Consider the following 15,779-nt stretch of genomic DNA (forward strand, 5'->3'; position numbering starts at 1 on the left):
ATACGTTGAATGGACTCACTCTGTGTGTAATAATAATGTTTAACATGATTTTTAAATGACTACCCCATCTCTGTACCCCACACATTTCAAGCACAGATTCAAGTACAAAGACCAGGGAGGTTTTCCAATGTTTCACAAAGATAGGCACCTATTGGTAGATGGGTAAAAAAAAAACTCAACAAAACTGATATTGAAAATCCCTTTAAGCATGGTGCAGTAATTAATTACAGTTTGGATGGTTTATCAATACACCCAGTCAATACAAATATACAGATGCCGTTCCTAACTCGCCCAGGGATTTCACCATGAGTCCAATGGTGATTTTAAAACATTTACAGAGTTTAATGGTTGTGATAGGCACTAACTGTGGATGGATCAAAAACATTGTAGTTACTCCACAATACTAACATACTGTAAATTACAGAGTGGAAAGAAGGAAGCCTGTTCAGAATAAAAAAAAATCAAAAACATGCATCCTGTTTGCAATAAGGCACTAATGTAATAGTGCAGAACATGTGGCAAAGAAATAAACTATGTGGTGAATACAAAAGGTTGTGTTAGGGGCAAATCTTAGACAACACATCAGTGAGTACCACTCTTCTTCGTATTTTCAAGCATGTTGGCATGGTGGTGGCTGCATCATGTTATAGGTATGCTTGTCATCTGCAAGGACTAGATAATTTTTTATTTTATTTTTTATTTGTATTTTTATTCAACCTTTATTTAACTTCAGTTAAGAAAAAAATCTTATTTACAATGACGGTCTACCCCGGCCAAACCCGGACGACGCTGGGCCAATTGTGCGCCGCCCTATGGGACTCCCAATCATTGCCGGATGTGATACAGCCTAGATAAAAATTTATGGTATAGAGCTAAGCACAGGCAAAATCATAGAGGAAAAGTTGGTTCAGTCTGCTTTCCAACAGATACTAGGAGACAAATTCCCCTTCAGCAGGACAATTACCTAAAACACAAGTACAAATATACACTGGAGTTGCTTCCAAGATGACATTGAATGTTCCTGATTGGCCTAATTTACAGTTTTGACTTAAATTGGCTTGAAAATCTACGGCAAGACTTGAAAATTGCTGTGTAGCAATGATCAACAACCAACTTGACAGAGCTTGAAGATTTTTTTAAACAATAACGGGCAAATATTTTAAAATCCAGGTGTGCAAAGCTCTTACCCAGATAGACTCACAGCTGTAATTTCTGCCAATGGTGATTCTATGGTGAATCTTAAGGTATTGACTCAGGAGGTTGAATACTTATCTAATCAAGATACTGTATGCTTGTGTTTTACTTTCCATTAATTCCATAAAAAAAGACAAATCCATTTTATATCCCACTGTGACACAACAAAATGTGTAAAAATTCAAGGGGTGTGAATACTTTCTGAAGGCACTATTTCGTAAGAGTATATAACTTCAGGAAATCATTTTAGGTGTGAACACGGTCTACGCTGTGTCATGTCTTCACCATGATTCAATTAATAAGGCCCCTCATAGGTTGGAACACAGACAGCCCAAACTCAGTCTTTTAAATAAATGTTTTTAGAAAGAAGGAGGGATGAGTGACTCACAATGCGGTCGGGAGGAGGAGTGCTGCGGATGAAACACTTGATCTGCCCCTTCTCCCCATAGAGGGCTTGCTGGGTCTGGGTGCTGGAGATAGTGGGAGGACCTACAGCACAGCCAAGGGAAAACCGGTCAATCACTCCAATAAAACACTCACATACATCACTGGCCTATCAGAAGGCACACTTTAACGGCGCCGCGGCGGGGGACGGCGAAGGGCACAGGCATTATAATAGATTTGAGTTTACAGTAAAATGGAGATGAGCAATTATTCATGATGATACTAATTTGTTTTTTTTAAAGGTGAGATTCCCAGCATGATGAAAAACTGGTTGTTTTATTGCTAAAAGACAAAGAAATAGACTAAGAAATGTAGAAGGGTTGGAGGGAGGGGGTGGACAGCAGAGGACAGAGGAAGGGTTAGATTAAGGGCTAGAGAAAATTAAGTCATATTCCAGTTTGCCGTCAGGTGCGTTAGTTCTATTTCTTCTCCTGTGCCTGTGAAAGGAAACCATTTAAATGTGTGACCTTTGACTGACACATGGTGACGATGATAGACTCCCCACTCAAGGAGCTCTTGCTAATTCCAGAACTGCTGACTATGAGAATAACAAACATTCTCTTTTTTGCAGCCGCATTTCACTCAAATGTAGCCGCATTTCACTCAACAAAACCGAGGGCCCTGAATTCTGTGTCACTGTTTACAGAAGCAAAACAGACATCAATAGAAGTAAAAAAAGGGAGGAGGAAATAATACCTGGCTTCTTTTGAAGTAAAAAAAAAAATGTTCAGGTGATTATTGTAGTTCGTAATGCTTTTTAGCAGAAGTAGTATCATAATAATATAATGACAGCCTAGTCCACATACTATTTTATTTGTCCACCACAGCTACCAATTACAGTTACCATTGCATTCCTAAAATGGCTGCTATTCTTGCAACTGCATTCCTGCAGAATGTTGTACACTCTAAAACAACAGAACTGTCTCTTTCCCCCGTCTAAACCTTGTGCAACATGTAAATGTTCCAGCCCAAATCTTCGGACCTCATTATCACTGGCGATGTCCCTGCCTCTGACTTGGGTGTGATTGAGCTACGCTTCTCTGACCACAAGATTGTGACAATGCCTCTGACCGTTCCAACTCCTCTCCGCTGCCCAAAGAGGACCATTAAATTCCGCAACCTGAAGAAACTTAACCCATCCCTCTTTCAGGAACACATCTGACTACAGTGAACTGGTCCTCGATGACATGGTCAATCTGTATAACAGCACTCTGAGTAATACCCTGAACATCCTTACCCCTGAAAATGTTTTACATTCCAGAGGTCGTCTCCTTGGTTCACTGGGCAGAATGAAGACTCATGGCCGTAAGTTTGAGCGACTTTGGAGGAAGGAGGGCCTCACTGTCCACCGATTGGCCTATAAAGACTACCAGGTTCTGCTTAATAGCAGCACGATCAGCTTTCTACTCTGCCATGATTGACAATAACAAAGGTAACCCCAGAACCCTGTTCTCTACCATCAACTGCCTTTTCAACCTTGCAAACCCATGCTCTATTGCAGCCTCATTTGAGCAGTGCAATAGCTACTCAGATTTTGTCAAGACAAAGATTGACACCATCAGGACAAACATCATAGCCTCTAAGATGGCCTGCACCCCACCTCCTGAAACCCCAACCCAGACTGCCCCTCCCTTCAGCAACTTTACAGAAGTCACATCTGCTGTTGGGGAGTCAATCATCTCTAAAATAAAGGCCACCACTTGCTCCCTTGACCCTATACCTACATCCCTACTCAAAACCTGCTAATCTAGCCTGCTTATGTTTGGCACTAAACTGATCAACAATTTCCTGCTGATGGGAGAGGTACCATCGATCTTCAAAAGAGCTGCAGTCACCCCATTACTGAAGAAACCCAACCTTGACCAGGGCATCCTATCCAACTACAGGTCCATCTCCAACGTCCCCTTCCTATCAAAAGCACTTGGGAAAGTGGTTCCAAACCAGCTTCAATCACATCTATCATCTAACCAGTTGTACAAGGTTTTCCAGTCTGGCTTCTGGCCCTTGCACAGCACCCGAAACAGCTCTGGTTAAAGTTACCAATGACCTACTGATTGATGGCTGTTGATTCTGGATCTCCTAGCATCCTCCTCCTCTTTGATCTCAGTGCTGCTTTTGACACCATAGACCACAGTATCCTCCTGTGGTATATCAGAGAGCACACTGCTGTCTCTGGAATAGCTCTGAACTGGTTGTCCTCCTACCTCTCCAATAGGAAGCAATACATTACTATTGTAGAGTCCAGATCGAAGGAGTCTGCCGTCACATGTGGCGTGCCACAGGGGTCAGCGCTGGGGCCTAGCCTGTTTTTAATTTACATACTCCCTCTCGGACAAATCCTCAGAGATTATAACATCAACTTCCACTGCTATGCTGATGATACCCAGGTCTACATTAATACCAAACTGGGAACAATCTTTGCCCTAGCAAAACTCAGCAGCTGCCTAGAGGACATCAGGGCATTGATGAAAGAGAACTTCCTCCAGTTGAACAGTAGCAAGACTGAGGCTGTGCTTATTGGGACACCCAAATAGGTCACTAGTGCTGGAAACATCTGCCCTACAATCAACGGCCAGGCCATCCCCCTGTCCTCTGTCATTTTCAATGTAGGTGTCGAGTTTGATCCTGTCCTTTGAAGTCCTTCGATGCCCAATTTTTCCACCTTAAAAACTTTGCCCGGTTCTTACAATCACTCTCCCAGCCAGATGCAGAGAAACTCATCCACGCCTTCATCTTCTCTAGGATGACCAGGACCAAGAAGTCAGATCACATCACTAAAGCATTGACTTCAAAATGCTCATGCTTGTATTTAAAGACTTGAATGGATTGAGCCCCACCCACATCAGCGACCTCATCTTAATCACGAGCTATCTCACACTCGCACTCTCCTCTCCAGCTACTCCCCACTGCTTCAAGTCCCCAAGACACGTCTCCAAACTATGCGGGACACAGCCTTCTGCTCCCTTGCCCCTTGCCTATGGAATGCTTTCCCTGACCATCTGAGAGCTGGTCCAACACTCAGAACTTTTAAAACGGGCCTTAAAACCTTCTTCCACAGACTATCTTTTTCATAGTCCTAGTCCCAATCTAAAATGTATTTAACACCTAGCCCACTATTGCTATTTTATCTGCCTTGATTTAAATGTATGTTGTTTTTATTTATACCTTTTTTTTGCCTTGAGATAACTCTGTAATGAAAAGCGCTATACAAATTAAATGTACTATTATTATTCTTATTATTATTATTATTAGTAGTAGTAGTAGTAGCAGTAGTAGTATTAGTAGTAGTAAAAAATATGGGGAGGAACAAAAAAATGTTTTTTTTTTCTGAGGGAGAGGGACTTTCCAGTGCAAAATGGGCTTCTCTATACAGCCAAACGTATTCACACAGGGAGTGGGAAGTCCGAGAGATCTGACAAGGGACGGAGAAGTGCAAATGAGTGCTATTATTAGATGACTTTATCTCCCAGCCTCACCCTTGGAGCAGCTCTCCTGATCTGCCGGAGGAGGTAGACAGGGTGGATGTATTTAATGGAGGAGGGGAGGGGAAAGGAGGAGGAGAAAAAAATTATCACACTTGTATTTTCATACTAGCACTGGCAAGTTCTTAATTGAGGAGAAATTTACTTACTGTGACTGTAATACGTGATTGTCTCACCCAGCTATCTTAAGATGAAACTGTAAATCACTTTGGATAAGAGTGTCTGCTAAATGACTCAAATGTAAATGCAAAAATGAAAGAAGAGAAAAGGAGAAAGGGTGTTACTTGTTTGTGATTGAATTTGAAGATTCACTAGCCTGGAATCTAAACTGATATGCTCTGTTTCACCATTGTTTTACTTTACAATATCAGTCTTAACCATAACCTGTCCAATCAGCCTCCTCTCAGAAATGATGGTGATGGGTGGGTTTAGCATCAAAATCCTTTTGGCCAAATGCTACACCTTTCCAGTTCGTCAAATAATGGACTTCCTGACTCAAGCTTCAAGGAGAGAATAAGCCTCCTTCATAAGGAAGGAGAAATTCATACACGCCAAACCTCTCTCTCTTATTGCATTGCTACAGCAGAACTGTATTACATCAAAACAATTTGTCTACATGCCTCCAGAACTCTTTCTCATTGACTGGTTAAACCGGCAATGAGAGCAGACAATAAGAGGGCCTCTTTGGCAAGGGAGAGGGGGAAAAAAGTAAAATTTAAGGTCAGCCATTTTGTGAATACCTACGCCCCTGCTATTCTTGTGCCATGAATTGTATGATGACATCCCGGCTTCAGAAATTATGCTTGTACGGAGGAGTTAGTTGATAGGGTTCGCCATCGATTGCCTGACTTGCACGGTCTTCAGGCATATTAAACAACAGTCTTTGTTTACTATATCTATTTATTGATTAGTTAAAAAAGGTTGCAATAACTTTTCATTTCGCCTTGGCCAGCTGTAGCATTGCTGAGGTAAGACTGGGAGTTTAGTCCGTTTGAAATCGATTGAAAGATGTGTTAAATCACTTTTTTCACCTTTAATGACATGTATCCTGTGTTGTTGTTTATTTCTGGTGCAACATGCTCATTCCAGTCAAGCTGAAGTCATTGTCAGTGATGCTGATTATATTATCAGATGCTAATTTACAATGACTGTTTTTTCCCTTTCAGATAACACACATACAGTGCCTTCGAAAAGTATTCAGACCTTTTGCCTTTTTCCACATTTTGTTACATTACAGTCTTATTCTATAATGGATTAAATTAGAGTCCACCTGTAGTGGAAAGGCACACACCTGTATATATAAGGTTCCACAGTTGACAGTGCATGTCAGAGAAAAAACCTAGCCTTGAGGTCAAAGGAAGTGTTCGTAGAGCTCCGACACATGATTGTGTCGAGGCACAGATCTGGAGAAGGGTACCAACAAAATTCTGCAGCATTGAAGGTCCCTATTGCCTTACCTTCTCACGCCGTTTGCACACACTGTATATAGACTTTTTTTCTATTGTGTTATTGACTGTATGTTTGTTTATTTCATGTGTAACTCTGTTGTTGTTTGTGTCGCACTGCTTTGCTTTATCTTGGCCAGGTCGCAGTTCTCAGCTGGTCTACCTGGATAAATAAAGGTGAAATAAAAAATGTATTAAAAAAAGGTCCCCAAGAACACAGTGGCCTCCATCATTCTTAAATGGAAGAAGTTTGGAACCACCAAGCCTCTTCCTCGAGCTGGCGCCCGGCCAAACTGAGCAACTGGGGGAGAAGGGCCTTGGTAAGGGAGGTGACAAAGCACCCGATGGTCACTCTGATAGAGCTCTAGAGTTCTTCTGTAGAGATGGGAGAACCTTCCAGAAGGACAACCATCTCTGCGGCACTCCACCAATCAGGCCTTCATGGTAGAGTGGCCAGACGGAAGCCACTCCTCAGTAAAAGATTGCTGAGCTATAGTCAATGAACAGGATTCTTACATAAGTATTCCTCTTGTCCAGATAGGATAGGGTAGTGTGCAGTGCGATGGCGATTGCATCGTCTGTGGATCTATTGGAGCTGTAAGCAAATTGAAGTGGGTCTAGGGTGTCAGGTAAGATAGATGTGATATGATCCTTAACTAGCCTCTCGAAGCACTTCATGATGACAGAAGTGAGTGCTACGGGGTGATAGTCGATTAGTTCAGTTACCTTTGCTTTCTTGAGTACAGGAACAAAGGTGGACATCTTAAAGCAAGTGGGGACAGCAGACTGGGATAGGGAGAGATTGAATATGTCCGTAAACACTCCAGCCAGCTGGTCTGCACATGCTCTGAGGAAGCGGCTAGGGATGCCGTCTGGGCCGGCAACTTTGCGAGGGTTATCATGCTTAAATGTCTTACATCGACCACGGAGAAGGAGATTCCATTGTCGCGGTGGATAGGTGGTAGCATTCGCGCAAAACTGAAAGCGCGAGCCTCCGCATTTAACCATTGTAAGGTGACTGGGAATATGGCCGAATACAGGCAGTGTAGTTATTCCCTCCGTAAGGCAATCAAACAGGCAAAACGTCATTACAGAGACAAAGTGGAGTCACAAATCAACGGCTCAGACACGAGACATATGTGGCAGGGTCTACAGACAATAATGGACTACAGGGGGTAAACCAGCCACATCGCGGACACCGACGTCTTGCTTCCGGACAAGCTAAACACCTTCTTCGCCCGCTGTGCCACTGACGCGACTGTGGAATCTCCTTCTCTGTGGCCAACGTAAGATATTTAAACGTGATAACCCTCGCAAAATTGCCGGCCCAGACGGCATCCCTAGCCGCGTCCACAGAACATGCACAGACCAGCTGGCTGCTGTGTTTACGGACATATTCAATCAATCCTTACCCCAGTCTGCTGTTCCCACATGCTTCAAGAGGGCCACCATTGTGCCTGTTCCCAAGAAAGCTAAGGTAACTGAGAAAAACGACTATCGCCCCTTAGCACTCACTTCAGTCATCATGAAATGCTTTGAGAGACTAGTCAAGGATCATATCACCTCCACCCTACCTGACCCCCCTAGACCTACTCCAATTTGCTTACCGCCCCAATAGGTCCACAGATGACGCAATCACACTGCACACTGCCCTAACCCATCTGGATGAGAGGAATACCTATGTAATTATGCTGTTCATCGATTACAGCTCAGCATTTAACACCAGAGTACCCTCCAGACTCATTAAGCTCGATACCCTGGATCTCGACCCCGCCCTGTGCAACTGGGTCCTGGACTTTCTGACGGGCTGCCCCCAGGTGGTGAGGGTAAGAAACAACATCTCCACCCTGCTGATCCTCAAAACTGGGGCCCCACAAGGGTGCGTTCTCAGCCCTCTCCTCTACTCCCTGTTCACCCATGACTGCATGGCCATGCACGCCTCTAACTCAATCGTCAAGTTTGCAGACGACACTACAGTGGTAGGCTTGATTACCAACAACGACAAGACGGCCTACACGGAGGAGGTGAGGGCCCTCGGAGTGTGGTGTCAGGAAAATAACCTCACACTCAACTTCAACAAAACAAAGGAAATTATCGTGGACTTCAGGAAACAGCAGAGGGAGCAGCCCCCTATCCACATCGACTGGACAGTAGTGGAGAAGGTGGAAAGTTTTAAGTTCCTCGGCATACACATCACGGACAAACTGAAATGATCCACCAACACAGACAGCATGGTGAAGAAGGCGCAACAGCGCCTCTTCAACCTCAGGAGGCTGAAGAATTTTGGCTTGTCACCAAAAACACTCACAAACTTTTACAGATGAACAATCGAGAGCATCCTGTCGGGCTGAATCACCACCTGGTACAGCAACTGCTCCACCCACAACCAGGCTCTCCAGAGGGTAGTGAGGTCTGCACAACACATCACCGGGGGAAAACTACCAGCCATACAGGACACCTACACCACCCGGTGTCACAGGAAGGCCAAAAAGATCATCAAGGACAACAACCACCCGAGCCACTGCCTGTTCACCCCGCTATCATCCAGAAGGTGAGGTCAGTACAGGTCCATCAAAACTGGGACCGAGAGACTGTAAAACGGCTTCTATCTCATGTCCATCAGACTGTTAAACAGCCATCAATAATATTGAGTGGCTGCTGCCAACATACTGACTCAAATCTCTAGCCACTTTAATAATAAAAAATTGGATGTAATAAGTGTATCACTAGTCACTTTAAACAATGACACTTTATATAATGTTTACATACCCTACATTACTCATCTCATATGTATGTACTGTACTCTATACCATCTACTTCATCTTGGCTATGCCGTTCGGCCATCACTCATCCATATATTTATATGTACATATTCTTATTCATTCCTTTACACTTGTGTGTATAAGGTAATTGTTGTGAAATTGTTAGATTACTAGTTAGATATTACTGCACGGTCGGAACTAGAAGCACAAGCATTTTGCTACACTCGCATTAACATCTGCTAACCATGTGTATGTGACCAATACAATTTGATTTGATTTGATTTACATCACAGGGGCCAAGATTCCTGCCACCCAGGACCTATATAATAGGTGGTGTCAGAGGAAAGCCCATAAAATTGTCAGAAACTCCAGTCACTCAAGTTATAGACTGTTTTCTCTGCTACCGCATGGCAAGCGGTACAGGAGCGCTAAGTCTAGGACCAAAAGGCTCCTCAACAGCTTCTACCCCCAAGCCATAAGACTGGTGAACAATTAATAAAATTGACACCAGACCATTTACAATGACTCCCTCCCTCCCTCCCTTCCTTCCTTCCGTACACTGCTGCTACTTGCTGTTTATTATCTATGCATAGTCACTTGACCCCTACCTACATGTACAAATTGCCTCAACTAACATGTACCTCCGCACACTGACTCGGTACCGGTAACCCCTTCATTGTTATTCTGATTGTGTTACTTTTTCTTATTATGTTTTACTTTAGTCTATTCTGTAAATATTTTCTTAACTCTTCTTGAACTGCACTGTTGGTTAAGGGCTTGTAAGTAAGCATTTCATACATGTGACAAATAAAGTTGGATTTTATTGTATTTTGATTGGTCAGACCAGCGTTGAATAGACCTTAGCACGGGTACTTTTTGATTGAGTTTCTGCCTATAGGAAGGGAGTAGCAAAATTGAGTCGTGATCGGATTTGCTGAAGGGAGGGCGGGGGAGGGCCTTGTAGGCATTTTGAAAAGCTAAGTGGCAGTTGTCCAATGTCCACTGGCACGAGTACTACAGTCAATGTGTTGGTAGAACTTAGGTAGCATTTTCCATAAAATTTGCTTAAGGATCAGACACTCTTTTCCAATTTTCATTTAAAATGACATACCCAAATCTACCAGCCTGTAGCTCAGGACCTGAAGCAAGGATATGCATATTCTTGATACCATTTAAAAGGAAACACTTTGAAGTTTATGGAAATGTGAAATGAATGTAGGAGAATATAACACATTAGATCTGGTTAAAGATAATGCAAAGAAAAAAACATATATATATATTTTTCAATCATTTTTTAAATGCAAGAGAAAGCCCACACTGTATTATTCCAGCTCAGTTGTAATTTAGATTTTGGCCAATAAATGGCAGCAGTGTATGTGTAAAGTTTTAGACTGATTTAATGAACCATTGCATTTCTGTTCAAAATGTTGTATCAAGTCTGCCCAAATGTGCCTAATTGGTTTATTAATACATTTTCAAGTTCATAACTGTGCACTCTCCTCAAACAATTGCATGGTATTACTTCACTGTAATAGCTACTGTAAATTGGACAGTGCAATTCGATTAACAAGAATTTAAGCTTTCTGCCCATATCAGATATGTCTATGTCCTGGGAAATGTTCTTGTTACTTACAACCTTATGCTAATCACATTAGTGCACGTTAGCTAAAACGTCCCGCGGGGGGACACCGATCCTCTAGAGGTTAAATCCAAAATGCTGGAGTATAGGTGCAAATTTATTAATTTTAGCTTCATTCTCCAAATAGATAGAAAGATGGCACCAACAAATATGTGACCCGATTCAGGAAAGCAGGCATATGTCGCAAGTCATGACTTCACAGGAGAGCCTTTTGAAATGTAAAAAAAAAATGTTCATCAAAATGCGTATTTTGGCAGAAATGTGAATTTTCATGTGCCTTAATTACAAACGTGTAAGCTATCTGTTAATACGAATACAATTGTTAAATTATGAGCCTTGTTGGTTAAGCCACAGAAAAAGTGAGCAACATTCGCACTAGCTATGATTGGCTGAGATAATGAGTGGGCTGGACATGCCAAGGGAGGAGTACGAATTGGTCTGCCAAAGAAGCTCATCAGTCTGTGTTGGTAATCCTGTCAAACGCTGCTTTTTTAAAAGGGTATTGTGTAGTGGAGCTGCATAAGTGTAGCTCTCCACTTTCTGGAGGATCAAGCTTTGAAATCAGTGGAATGAAAGTATGATACCTAAAGAGATGGAGGGAACACCTGTCTCCGGATTACATCTTCAAACTAAGGGCAACAGTGGCATGGAATTCCTGACAGGGAGACGCGTCCATGCACAATGATGTATAAAGGTAAGATAGTCTAGCATCAGCTAGCTACATTTTTAGATATTACACATTTTCTAATTTTGACAAAAAGTGGTTTAATTTCAAGCTAAAGTGCATCGTTAGCTAGCTAAATAACGTTAGCTGGCTGGCTCCCTAGCTGATATTATCATTCGTTTCCAAGAGCCGTTTGCTGTTCTAGTTAGATAACATTGAACATGGTTGGTTAGCTCCCAGCAATGTGGCATTGTTGGCACTGTTCATTGTTGTTTAACTAGCTAATGTTGGCTGGCTGGCTCGTTAGCTAACGTTATGTGACGTATGTACAAAACCTGTTGAATATCGCCAGTGTCAGTAAACGTCTGCAAAAAAGCATAATTAAATTATAGCCAGCAGAGCTGGTTTGGCTGTTTTCAGAGGTTAAAAAATCATTGGCCAGAGAGTCAAGTGTGCGCTTCGAGAGTGAAACAAGATGGGTGGGGTTAAGGTGAGATTGTGAACGATGCTGAATGGGTGTAGACGAAGAAGAGCTCTTCACTAGATAGCAAAACATTTAAAGGCGATTTTCTCAAAAGTGAGTTTAAAAGTTGATGAAATTTCAAAGCAGAATTACTTTTTCATTGTTCCTCAAATGCAGTGTATGATATACCATTTTGTAGTTCTGTGTCTCTACTTTTATCTAATGTAAAAAACACAATTTCAAATTTTGCTGCATAAGACCGAATCCAGGTGGCGAGTCTCATGTCAGCTCTGCTTCTAGCTCCTAAGCGACTTTGCAGTATTTCGTTTTTTTTGTGTATTCATTCTTACAGTATTATCCCCAGATTTTTTTTGTGTTATTACATACAGCCGGTAGGAACTTTTGGATATCAGAGCGGCGGTAACTCACCAGCATTACGACCAGGAATACGACTTTCCCGAATTGGATCCTTTGTTCGTACCGCCCAGGGCAATTTAGCTTATTCCAGAGGCTGCTCCAAAACACCACTTGCAGAGAAGAGGTATTTGGAGTGGACTTCTAGTCCGACTCAGGAGGCGTGCACACCATCCACTGCTTCCGAATATATTACTCACTAATGTTCAGTCTCTGGATAATGAAGTAGAGGAGCCCAGGGCGAGGATCTCCTTCCAGAGAGACATCAGGGATTGTAACATACTCTGTTTCTCTCTCCGGGAAGAAGAAAGGCGAGGGTGTATGTTTCATGATTACCTACTCATGGTGTGATTGTGATAACATACAGAAACTCAAGTCCTTTCGTTCACCCGACCTGGAATACCTCACAATCAAATGCCAACCGTATTACCTCCTAAGAGAATTCTCTCCGGTTATAGTCACAGCCGTGTATATTCCCTCTCAAGCAGATACCACGATGGCCCTCAAAGAACTACACTGGACTTTATGCAAACTGGAAATCACATATCCTGAGGCCGCATTTATTGTAGCTGGGGATTTTAAGATCAAATGTTTCATATGAGGCGACAGTACAGAATGTCACCTTTTATTTTAGGGTATTTTCATACATATCTGTTTTACTGTTTAAAAATGAATGCACTTTATTTATCTAGTTCCCCCATTTGAAGAAGTATTTGGACAAATTCACCTATTTACCTAATTCACCTATTATTAAAGTGTAAAGTAATCAAAGGTTTAGTATTTAGCTCCATATTCCTAGTGTCACAACGTCCACAGGTGGCGCCTCTCCCCGTTCGGGCGGCGCTCGGCGGTCGTCGTCGCCGGCCTACTAGCTGCCACCGATTTCCTTTTCTGTTTCGTTTGGTAATGTCTGGTTAGGGTAGCACCTATTTTATGTTTAGTAATTAGTGGGTATTTAGTCTGTCTGTTTTGTGTTTGGGATTGTGCGGGATTGTTTCGTGTCTGTTGTTGTAGGTTGGGGGATAATTTTTTCTTATCCTTAAGAATACGTTACGCGTTTTGGCATTAGGGTTGCTGGGCTGCGTCCTGCTACATTCCTAGACTGTGTTTGTCTTGCTTTGGAATTATTTTTACCCTGCCTTGTCGGTTCGGTTCTTTGGACTTGCATTCTTCATTAAACGTGTTTCACGTACCTAAGTCTCCTGCGCCTGACTTCACCCCTCCTGCAGAACTACTTTTGACACCTAGCATGCAATGACCACATCAAGCTTATGGCTCTACAAACTTGTTGGATGCATTTGCCGTTTGTTTTAGTTGTGTTTCATATTTAATTTGCCCAATATGAACTGAATGATGTATAATGTATTGTGTAATTTTGGAGTCACTTTTATTGTAAATAAAATATGTTTCTGAACACTTTTCGATGAATGTGAATGCTACCATGTTTATCGATAATAATGAGTTAATCGTGAATACTGATGAGTGAGAAAGTTACAGAGGAACAAAGATCATACCACCCAAATAATGTTAATCTCCCCTATGTAATGGTGACATAGTATTTTGGTGGCATGATCTTTGTGCATCTGTAATTTTCTCACTCATCATTATTCACTCATCATTCATGATTATCCGTAATCATTGCAGCATCCATATTAATGTAGACGTGTTCAGAAACATATTCTATTCTTATTTACAATAAAAGTGACTCCAAATTGACACAATACATTATTTACCATTCATTTCTATTTGACACAACATAATCCGAAACACAACCAAAACTGTAAATTCATCCAACAAGTTTGTAGAGTCAGAAGCTTGATGTAGTCATTGTGTGTGAGGAATATGGGACCAAGTTTTGAATAAATGTAATACACTATAAGTGAATTTGTCCATACTGGACACCTTCACATGGGGGGACAAGATAGATAAATGTGCATTCATTTCTAAACAGTAAAATAGATATGTATGAAAATACCCTCAAATATAAGGTGACATTCTGTACTTTCACCTCATATAAAACATTTTATTTCATATACAAAATGATGGAGTATAGAATCAAATTAAACGTTTTAGCTTCAGTGTCCAAATAAATATGTAGGGGGGGTGCATCTATAATAGGAGTAGGGTTGAGCTATATTATGATAGTATCAGGTGTCAATGATGATTGACAGCTATCTTGATATGACAGAAGATAACATTGCATCTAAACAGTTACAGTTCATTTTTACTTAGTAAGTTGGAGTCCTAGCTGTGATCAAATCCATGCTTTTCTTCTCCCAGTTAAAAGCAAACTACATTATGACCCCCTGATATTGACACCACTATTGTAAATATGTCTCTGTTTTACTTTGTTGTCCCAGAGTCCAGCTAGCCTGAAACATATCCCTGAGCTTGGAACAGCTTTCACATTCCACTGGGCAAAAACTAGTTGAATGAATGTCGTTTCCATGTAATTTCAACCCCAAAATATTTTGCGATGAGGTTAAATCAATGTGGAAAACTGATTGGATTTTTAGAAGGCCAATTATTGAAGGGAATTTAGTTTTTCTTCACCCAACTTTTAACCTAAATCCAATGACATGTTGAATTTTTTTGTTGATTTCATGTTGAATTCATGTTAGTTGACAAGTCAACCGAATGTAAATTAGAACTAGACGTTGAACTGATGTCTTTGCCCAGTGGGATCCAGCTTGGAAATGAATTTGGCATTCATCCTGATGTGAAGCGCACTTACCATTCACAGTGAGGGACACTTCCTTTTCTCCAGCTCCAACTCGAGGGACCACCGCCCGGCATACGTACTTCCCAGCATCATCCTGCCTCACCGCCTTGAGTGTCAGGATGTTGTCATTGCTAAGCACCTGTGGATGGTCACGAAAGGTCAGGTTGGGTTAAAGGTCAAAGGTCAGGCTGGTGATAAAACACTTGTCTCTGAACCCAAGGCTGCAGCCGAGTACCGTCCAATCCTCATATAAGCCAATCACAATTAACTCTCACAAAAAGGAGAGTGTTGGCAAGCACCTTAAAGTCTGCAAAGCCACTTGAGCCACTGCTTTAATAAACAGTATAAAAGTGTATGATAACTCAATAATATCAACATAAACTGCATGGGTGCAATTGCCTATATGCCAGACTGAAAGCAGTGGACCATCTAAAATAGATTATTTTCAACCAATACCATTATGAATGTCAAATCAAAGTTTATTTGTCACGTGCGCCGAATACAACAGGTGTAGTAGACCTTACAGTGAAATGCTAACTTACAGGCTCTA

General features: G+C 41.8%; 1 protein-coding gene across 2 annotated transcripts in view; it reads right to left on the minus strand.

The window, feature by feature from the left end:
- The window catches only part of LOC115148587 (kin of IRRE-like protein 3), a 312,244-nt gene that overhangs the window by 22,751 nt on the left and 273,714 nt on the right, over window positions 1-15,779 (minus strand). For both annotated transcript variants that reach the window (XM_029690610.1, XM_029690611.1), the window contains exons 9-10: window positions 15,242-15,368; window positions 1,583-1,683 (exon numbers count right to left, since the gene is read on the minus strand). In XM_029690610.1, coding sequence (XP_029546470.1) covers window positions 1,583-1,683; window positions 15,242-15,368 — 228 coding nt within the window. The remainder of the gene's footprint in view (window positions 1-1,582; window positions 1,684-15,241; window positions 15,369-15,779) is intronic.

The sequence above is a fragment of the Salmo trutta genome, chromosome 15 (genome assembly GCF_901001165.1).
Source record: "Salmo trutta chromosome 15, fSalTru1.1, whole genome shotgun sequence".
Taxonomy (NCBI): domain Eukaryota; kingdom Metazoa; phylum Chordata; class Actinopteri; order Salmoniformes; family Salmonidae; genus Salmo; species Salmo trutta.